Source organism: Nelumbo nucifera, chromosome 4 (genome assembly GCF_055504915.1).
Source record: "Nelumbo nucifera cultivar China Antique chromosome 4, China Antique-T2T, whole genome shotgun sequence".
Lineage (NCBI taxonomy): Eukaryota > Viridiplantae > Streptophyta > Magnoliopsida > Proteales > Nelumbonaceae > Nelumbo > Nelumbo nucifera.
Genome location: NC_142652.1, coordinates 31,634,981 through 31,645,000, shown reverse-complemented (window position 1 = coordinate 31,645,000; position 10,020 = coordinate 31,634,981). Strand labels below are relative to the sequence as shown.

At 37.6% G+C, this 10,020-nt stretch overlaps 1 protein-coding gene across 2 annotated transcripts in view; it reads right to left on the bottom strand.

The window, feature by feature from the left end:
• DEG7 (DegP protease 7) overlaps positions 1 to 8,350 on the bottom strand; it is an 83,464-nt gene extending 75,114 nt beyond the window's left edge. The window contains exons 1-5 of one of the 2 annotated variants that reach the window (XM_088902582.1): positions 8,136 to 8,350; positions 7,626 to 8,007; positions 7,419 to 7,489; positions 4,825 to 4,959; positions 3,829 to 3,887 (exon numbers count right to left, since the gene is read on the bottom strand). In XM_088902582.1, coding sequence (XP_088758708.1) covers positions 3,829 to 3,887; positions 4,825 to 4,959; positions 7,419 to 7,489; positions 7,626 to 7,911 — 551 coding nt within the window. In that variant the 5' untranslated portion in view covers positions 7,912 to 8,007; positions 8,136 to 8,350. The remainder of the gene's footprint in view (positions 1 to 3,828; positions 3,888 to 4,824; positions 4,960 to 7,418; positions 7,490 to 7,625; positions 8,008 to 8,135) is intronic. The other variant, XM_010276349.3, reaches the window with a different exon arrangement.
• Between the last annotated feature and the right edge of the window lie 1,670 nt (positions 8,351 to 10,020).

The window sequence follows — 10,020 nt, the reverse complement described above, 5'->3', positions numbered from 1 at the left end:
AGGCGCTCACACATATATATGTTATACTATTTTTTTGAATGTGTATATGTATTATATCATTTTTATTGGTTTGTTTTATCTTATTACAATACACCCTGTTGTATATTATCTTTTTTTATTAAAGTAATTCTCTTTTACTTTAATAAAAGAGAAGAGAAAACGAGAGCTGAGAAGAGAAAACGATGACGGGAAGACCTCCTGGTACGTTCTTCTTCTTCTTTTGGGATGAAACAGGGGCTCCGCCTCCTGCTCCTTCTTTTGGGATGAAACAGGGGCTCTGCCTCCTGCTCCTTCTTCTTCTTCTTCTTTTGGGATGAAATAGGGGCTCCGCCTCCTCCTCCTCCTCCTCCTTCTTCTTCTTCTTCTTCTTAACAATCCTCCATTTTTTTAGCTTGAAACAAGGTCTCCACCCCCTTAAACACAGTTCACATCGTCCTCTTGGACAACTTATGTTGTGAACGAAGCAGGGGTTCCGCCCCCTTATTTTTCACTCTTTTCTTATCTGCAAGCCCCCTTTATTTTGGCCTGGATGCTAGCCACGGCATGTTATGTTTTATTCAAATGATTTTATTGCTAATAGCTAGCATACAGGTATGTTTGTTAGTATAAAAAACCAATAACGTAGCTTAAGAGAAGTAGGGATATATATATTTTATACTTTCAAATTCCATCACCTAGGCGTCGCCTAGGCAACTAAGCGCTTTGTGGTCGCCTAGGCTCGCCTAGATGCCTTAACAACTATGGTTATTTGTGAGTCCTACAAGAAGCTTAAACATACTAAAGACACCTGTTAAAAGCTACATCCAAAGCTCATTCTTGCTAGACTCAAGAATGCAAACAATGGAAAGAGGATTGAGAATGAAAAGGTGGAAATGCAAATGTAGCCACCTCCTCACAGATTGAATAGGGACAAGGTGGTGAGAAGTATGGCCGAATAATCAATCATTTGGAGTCTACTACTACAATACCTACTTCATCAAAAACAATTCCTTCCTCTGCGTATGCACATTCAGGTATTTGTTCCACTGCAAATCATGCCACTATTTTAGGTACTCATAAAATCCCTTGGATAATTGACTATGCTGCTTTTGACCATATGACCAATGTTTCACATTTATTCACCTCTTACCAACTCCTTTCTGGTCGGGACAAAATATCCCTGGTTGATGGCTCTCTTGCTCCTATCACAAGAAAGGGGGACACCAAAACATCACATGCCTTGACCTTATCCTCTATTCTTCATATGCATAAACTTAATATTAATTTGCTTTCAGTTAGTAACTTAACTAAACTACTGAATTGCACTGAGACCTTTTACCCTTCATATTGTATTTTTCAGGACATGAAATCTTAGAAGGTGATTGGGAATGTCCATGAGGTGAATGGGAAATATTTGCTAGACATGCCTGAGCAAAGCCAGTATAACCTCAGAGAACTGCTTTGGCTTCAAAGTCCACTAGCCGTATTATGTTATGTCATCATCATTCATTTGTCTTTTTCTTCATTGAGTCAGTTGTTTCCAGAACTATTTAAAGGAATAAGTTTGTCAAGTCTACATCATGGGTCTTGTGAGTTCTCAAAGCATTGTAAGAACACTTATACTTCAAGCAATAAAAGATCTAATGTTCCTTTCAATATTGTTCGCTCAGATGTGCAGAGGCCTTGTCATTTACCTTGTATGGGTGGCTACAAATATCCCATCATGTTTATTGATGATTTTTCACAATATACCTGGATCTACCTTATGCGTTCTCGTGCTAAAGTGCCTAAACTTGTGCAACATTTGAACGAATATATACTCACCCAATTTGATACCCACATCAAAATAATCCAATCCGACAATGCTAAGAAATATTTTTGAGAAAGATCTTACATCCTACCTAGATAGATTTGGGGTTGTTCATCAGAGCTCTTGTGCCAGTACTCTATAGCAAAATGGAGTAGCAAAGAGGAAAAATAGACATATTGTGAAAATTGCAAGGAACATTCTTTTTGCTACCCATGTTCCTATGAAATTTTAGGGGGATGTAGTTTTAACAGACACTTATCTTATTAACCATATGCCTTCCCAAGTCTTAGGGTTAAAGTCTCCTTTTGCTATTCTCTTTCCCAGTGTTGAGGTCTTATCCATTCCTCTGTGTGTCTTTGGTTGCACTTGCTATGTCCACATTCCCATCTCCAAGAGACATAAGTTTAAACCCATGGCTCGGAAGTGTATTTTTCTTGGTTATGCATCCACACAAAAAGGGTATTGTTTGTTTTGATCCCATTAGTGGCTCCCAGTTTGTTTCCATGGATATCACCTTTATAGAGTCGGTTCCCTTTTATAGTCATCCTTCTAAGGGGGAGAGTCCTAAACTATTTCTTCGTCCTTTCATTTGCCAATTCTGGTTGAATCTTATGTTGAGCCTTCCACAGTTACTCCCACTCCCGTGGAAGGTTCCTCCCCTTCCAAATGGGACCCAAGGGAAACAAACCTACCCTATGGATGTGCAGTCTGAGGTGCATATAGAAATTAGAGAAGGAATTCAGGCAAGGAACAAGATTGGAAGTAGGAGATGGGTCAAGAACCAATTTTTGGCAGGAGGTCTGGTGCAGGGATAGTTCTCTGAAGGACAGATCCCCAACTCTTTTTGATATGTCTCTCAACAAGGATTGTTTGGTATCGGAGATGTTCTCACAAGGTGGAGGGGCAAGAGTGTGGTGTCCCAGTTTCAAAAAGAACCTAAACGAATGGGAAGTGGAGTAATGGGAAGACTTAATGCAAATCCCAAATGCGGTAAGGGTGGATAGCACAAGTTGGGACAGGAGGATTTGGGTATGGGAGAAATCAGGAATTTTCGTAGTGAAATCCTTTTACAACAATGTGCTGAAGAGGAAGCTAATTTCCCCAAAGACATGGTCTGGAGAACGGTGGCTACTCTAAAAAGCCTCTTTTTGCTTGTGGGTGACAGCTTAGGGAAGGTGCCTAACAGCTAACAACTTGTCAAAGAGAGGAAAGGAGGTAGAACCCAGCAGATGTGTTCTCTGCGGCAACAGTCTTGAGGAGTTGGAGCATCTCTTTCTGCACTGTAGATTCAGTTGGGAAATATGGATGAAAATACTAAGGGTGCTTGGAGTTCAAATGTGCTTCCCAAGGTATGTATTGGTGTTGTTACAGGGCTGGTTTGTAAGGGGTTGTCGAGGAGAGGTAAGACTTTATGGAATGTGGTGCCAACAATAGTGGTGGAGTCAATTTGGACGAAAAGAAACCGGATGCTATTCAAAGACAAATTTAGTTCAGAAGTGGAAGTTATAAAGAGCATTTGGGGAAGGTTATACTCTTGGGCAACTCACAAGTTGCTCAAGAATTGTCCTTTCAGCTCTCTTTTTGAGCTCAGCTTTCTTTTTATGAGTTTCAAATAGAGATTTTTTGGGATGTACAAAGTGTTTTTTCTGTCTTGCCCAGTGCCTTATTGGGCAAGGCTGTTTTCTTTCTCAGTTGGTTTAATGAATTACTTTACCTTTTCTCTCAAAAATAATGCTTGATCAGGTAATCTTGGGAATTCGCTCCAATTCCTTCTATCAATTCCATTTCCCCATGAATCTAAACATAGACTAGAAATTGTTTTCTTTTCTCTTTGGTTGATAAATTAGAAAAACAGTTATGCCAAATAAAGAGAACGGTTTCACAAATTATCATAAGATTATCACCAGCAGGCAACAGCCCCAAAGATTAATATGGTTTATTTTATATATAAAAAAAGTGATGGCAGGAATTTTTTCATTTGTTCATTGCAAGGGTGCATGGTCAACAAACAAGTCTAGAATAGTTATCACATCACATACTTCTTATAATGAGGGGCATCTCTATCCAAGCGAGCAAGAGTTCCAGCCAAAATTGAAACCTGCCAATTCATAATGGAAAATCAACAAACCTCATTAAAAAAAGGCAAACCAACAAATAAACACCTAATAAAATATATGTAAATTACAGTAAAATAAATAAGATTCCTACATCAGAAAGTCAACATACACCATAGGATACCATTTATGTAGCCACAGAATCATGTCAAATGAGGGTTGGCCAACATCAGACCCAAAAAGAACAGCACAAATAGATAAGGAAACAGAACTAAATCATCAAACTGGATCGCACATCAGTATCATGGGTTCTGATACCATGTTAAGGCAACCAGATGCATAAATAAAAAGGAAAAAAAAAACAGATTCAAATGGAAGCCATACTGCCGAACCAGACAATGGACAACCAAACAAAAAGAAAATATAACCAGACAGATAAAACCACAAACAAACCAAACAGATTTGTGCTGTTCAGGCAAATAGACTATATACATGGGAAAGAAAGCAGCATAAATCAACTATTGGAAAGTAGGAAGAATGCAGGCGGATCTGGGGATGGAACCCATAACCCTGCTACACAGCCTATAATCTATGTTTATCCTCTCTCACCTAACTAATGATGGCTTAAACAAAGCACAGACCAGGTGGCTTTTAAAGCAAGCCATCAATCAGCTTAATGAACAAGCCACAAATACAACTAACTAGAATAATAGATAGAAGCCCAATATAACCAGAAGTTACAACAAACCCCAGAATGAATTACAAAAAAAAAAAAAAAAAAACACCAATCTTTAACATAAAGGATGGGATTAACAAAAGAAAAATATAAGATTTAAAACTTCATATGGATACTGCAAGTGCTAAATCAATCAAGAATAGTTGGTTTACTGGGTTAACAATAGACCATGAATAGAAATAGATGCAACAAAAATAATGCAAAGGCCAAAGAACAAGATAAAACTAGCTATGCAAATTAAGTACCTTCTCACCACTATCATTACCAACAACCCTGATTTCTAGACCAACACAAGCAGCCTCAGGAGCAAGAGGAATCTCTTCATAGCTCAAGAATTGGATTGCATCAGGATCATAACGAAAAAAGCCAAAATCATGGACCTGAAGAGAATAAAATTGTTAGTTCCATGAACATATAATCCTGCATAGGTAAACAAAACAAAATAAACAACTAAAGCATCTAGACATGCATGATATGCATCAGCTCAAGGGGAAAAACAAAACAAAACAAGTAGTATACTGAATGTGCACAGTACTGAAATAGATAAACATCCAGTTCACAGACATGCATAAAATGCAGGCATGCATAAGCCAAGTGCCATGTAAATGCATAAACCATGTATGCATTCCTAATGCAACCAAGTTCATACACACCCTAATTAGTGACACCAAACTTCTTATCCTAATAAAGGAATTACTATGTAGGATAGGTAGCAGGTCCTTCGAAAGTATACTAATGGTGAACTGGTGATGGAAATATAGGGATTCATAGTGTTGCAGGTCCAATACAGAAAGAATAAAGAATCTAGCGAAAACAAGGTAGGACAACTTGGTTAAGGTGGATAAATAGCACTGATAGATGGAGAGCAAGCATAGCTGGATACCTGGAGCTCCTAGAGGCTGAATAGGATCTGAGTTTGATAGACAAGAAGGCTGAAATCAAAAGATAAGGTAGCTGGACTGAGAAATAATATATTAAAAGAAATATAAAAGCAAAAAAAAAAATATGTAACACAATGATAAACCTGAAGATGAATATCCAGGAATGGAAGGGACATCTCATCAATTGGGTGACTTTTCGCAGGAGAAAGGATAGTCAATAGTGATTTGGGTTCTGGAAGACTGCACCCTAGGAATGGGTGGAATTTAGATTTGGCAAGAAGAACAACATTATCTGGCATAGTGTTTAAGGACAAAAGACAATGACCTAGCTGCAATACACAGCCTTGAACTAGTGTCTTCACCATTTCACCTTAGAACTCAGTTTTAGATGGAATTAAACCAATTGTTTAGATTCACCACAACCTGAAAATGAATTGTTGATGAAGTCACACCACCAGGCTACAAAATGCTAAAGATATAATTTCTATACACTCAATTGACTGTTGATAATAAATTCAATGCATCCATATCATAACCTAGATTTCTTGCTAGAAAAAGAAACTAACATTAAAAGCTCAACTATTTCTTAGAAACTCAAACACATATCTTCTTGCATTTCTTAGTGACTATATAGTATATACTTGACTTCAGTTTCCCATGAACTAGCATTATACTATTATCAAATTCCATGTGTTCCTCCAATTCCAATAAATGTATCATCTCCAGGTTGCTAATGTCAAAGACCAACATCAGGGTGTTCAATTGATGGTCTCAAGGTTTACAGGTCATTTGATCATAGATTTAGGTTTTGACTTTTGGGTACAGGTCATGGTCCTGGAATTGGATATTAATAGATATTAATTCCAATAACAATAACAATAATAACAAGGCTGTCATCTCCACTTCACAACTGAAGGGAAGATTAAATATACAAAGGGAGATTTGGAATCGAAAAGGTATAAAGGATGTCATCTCCTCTATCACATTTTAAAAATAATTATATATTAAAGTTTTTCACACCTGAAACAGAATCAACATATGCCTCTCCTTAGATTCTTGCTTTCCTTGAGCATGTTAATTAGGGGCATTCTCTCATATTGTTTACACTTTATCTCTAGTGATAGGTTCATGACATTCTCTAGTAACAAGTGATATGCTTATCATTGTGAAAATGCAGCCTCTATTTGACATAAGGACCCACTGATAAATATCATCAATATTAGATATAAAAGGCCACTACCCAATGTTGGTACCAGTTATCTTGGTCTTGGGAGGAGCATACTGGATACAGACCTAACCTTTGGCCCCTTATCAGAATTATACATCTAGTAGAGAAATTTCATCTTTAACTCTTGAAGATCTAGATACTAATTCACCTCACAATGTTCAATCCACCAGTTCCAGATTGAAAATTTAGAAAAATTTTGCATGTAATCCTGAAACTGGTTAATATTTAGAATTGCCAGAATATGTTTGCAATTTATGCAAAAGAAGAATATTTTTACCTCTCAAGCTTCAGTGCATCATTCCCTTATTCCGTTTTTTCAATAAGGATTCTCTCAACTCTGTTCCATTAAATTATTTTCTCTAACCCATGAACTTTGCATATATAAACCCGTGTTACTTTACATTACCTAATTCCTTTCAATAAAAAATGTAGGCAACGCCATTCAAAGTCAAGAAGTTCATTGGAATGGATTAAAGAGGATAAGAAATGTAAACCCATTGTTGTTTATGAAGTAACATAGAAGGTAAAATAATGGGAAATCAATCTCATAGAAATGCATAACCACTGTAATAAATCGCCTACATACATATGCTTGGAACCACTCTTTCATGACCTCTTAAATTTCAATAACGTGTTTCCATGTCCACGATCTCATAAAACATCATGGAGTTAGCTGAAAACTAAGCATGAACATATAGGACATATAGGACATATAGGGAAGTCCACCTACCGGATCTCTATATATAGGATGCACTGGAATTTCTTCACGGTTTACAAACATAGCTTCTGCAACCACAGGGCCTGCAGAAAGAAAAGAATTAAAAATAAATGAAACTCCCTTCAATCTTAATCAGAATGCGCATTCAAGAAAAATGAAAAAAAAAAACATTCTCAGTACAAGAAATTAAAGTTCCGATATAAAAACGGATTAAGATACCAGGCTTAACAACATGGCGATTTGTGAGAATAATTCCCCGACGCTTATCGACGACGAAACCTGTAGCATAGCTCGCACCAGCTGCTTCTGTGTCGAACGCCCGACAAGCCGTTGTTCTCAGCACGACCACCGCAGGAACAACCTTATTCAATGCCTTCCTCCAATCCTCAGCAGTCGCAACGTTTTCCTTGAAAGGAGGATCGATCTCCATACACAACTCCTCCTTCATGCTCGATTCCAACCCTGACTCCGCTTCAGAGCCCAGTCTCTCTAAAGAATCGCCCATTTAAATAAGTAGAAATGACTTGATTTCTCTCCAAAAAGAAATCTTTCTCAGAATATTCTGTTTATTAATGACGGTCCGGCAAGATATCCACCAAATCTTCAATAGAAAAGAAACCAAAAAACATAGATTTATGAACTCACTGGGGTTTATGTAGGGTTTAACGAAAATAAGAATGCCAAAGTCCGATATTAACCCGACTTTGGAAGGAGAAAGGGGCTTTATACCCAAAAAAAATATGAACTTTTAGTTAGCTGGGCAGCAGCTACTCAGACCGACAGGCCGTAACCTGCAACCAGCCGATCTTCCGGCGACGCCTAGGCTGCCGGAGTAGGACGTGCTCTGCTCGTCCTCTTCCTGTAGCCTTGAGTTTCCCTCGACAAGAATCCGTAGACCAGTGCGTGTCTAAGCGGTCAGTACTCCCAAGTCACCAGTCTCCAGTGTCCTCTCTCCGCGGCCCACGAGTCTTTCGCTTTCCAGTTTTCTGTACTTTGGCTGAAAATTAAACACAAGTCCTTGAAAGTTTACCAATTTCCTAACACGAGGCATTCATAAGATCTGTCAAGTGACAGTTCATACTTCAGGTGGACAAACGAGGTTGGTTGCCAAATGCCAAGAGTTCGGATCTCCTACCCACACCTCGTTACAGCTGTGCATTGAGCACATCTCCAATTCTCCGTATGTAATATTTACAAGTTATCATCCATGGAGAAACATTCCTGATGTACGGCTCTAATATATGTGGATAGGAGTGAAAAGGATTTTTGTAGGCAGGAAATCTGAATTGGCTAAAGAGGTTGACAATGGATATTAATCTATTCTAAAGTCCAAATTAGGGTTTAATTATAAGGATAAAAAAATTTGTATTGGGTTGAAGTTTGGATTAGGATTAGGGTTGAAAACTAGGAACTCTCGGCCCAGTTTAACTTTGAGTGTGGCTAGGTCGAAGCCTTGATTAACCTAAATCTGAACTTGATTTAGCTCGATATGTATAATATTATATAAATACATATTTATACAAATAAGTACTTATAAATATGATATGTAGTTAAATACAATTATGCATATATAAATTACCAAAAAAAAACTATGTATACACGTAAATATATACATATGTATTTTTTCTCATTGAAAATATTAATGCATTTACGCGTATATGCATATTTATTTATTTATATGTATGCATTGTATGTTGTATGTCAAAAACTTTAGGTTGAGAGGCAATTGTTTTAAAAACATGATAATTATGTTCGTTTACACGTAAAATTGCCAATAATAGGACTCGAAATTCAGGAAATAAGTATTTGGTAGAAGGAAGTAGAGAAATTGGGCTAAGCTGAAACCAACCCACACCCAACCCGAAATGGGTAAGGTTGAGGTTCAACAGAGTTCGTATATATCCTGCCCATAAGAGCTCTACCTACCCCACCCCTAGCTACTTACGGCTTGTATATTGAGAACACCTCTCATATTATTAGATTATTCCCGACACCGACCTTATGCATACATTCTATATTAGAAACATGTGAAAGTGCGGTGTATGAGGAATAGATCTGACCTCTTGCATGTTACTATTGATGGGAAGATGTGGGTAGGTGACTTGTATTATACAAGGGATGAGCAGTGGGGTACAGATGCGAACTCCACTTTTTTGATGATTCTTCCACCTAGGACAAGATTATGCGCTGTTTGATAAAAAGAACTCGGCAACTAGCCCACTTTTTTGACGATTTCCTTGTGCAATAATAAATTTCCAATGCAGTTAGTCCCAACTTCCCTCGTGCAAACTTACTGATTTCGCTTTTTTGTAGGGATCTATCTAAGATCAATGTTTTCGAACTGTTATTGACTCAGAAAGTTAGACCATTCAAATTGGAAATTGTTTAGGTAATCGGTTTCACTTTGCTCCAAACCGTTGATCTAAACTGTTTAATCATTGAACCGTTTAACTCGAAGAACGGTTTGCGATTTATTAACTTGTCAAAATGGAAGCTCAGATTTGAGATTTGAGATATACTGAGACTTTGAGATAAATGTGTCAACGAGTGAGAGAGATCTCACATTTAGAGATCTGAGAGAGAAGTTTAGACTTTAGACTCTAAATGAAAGATC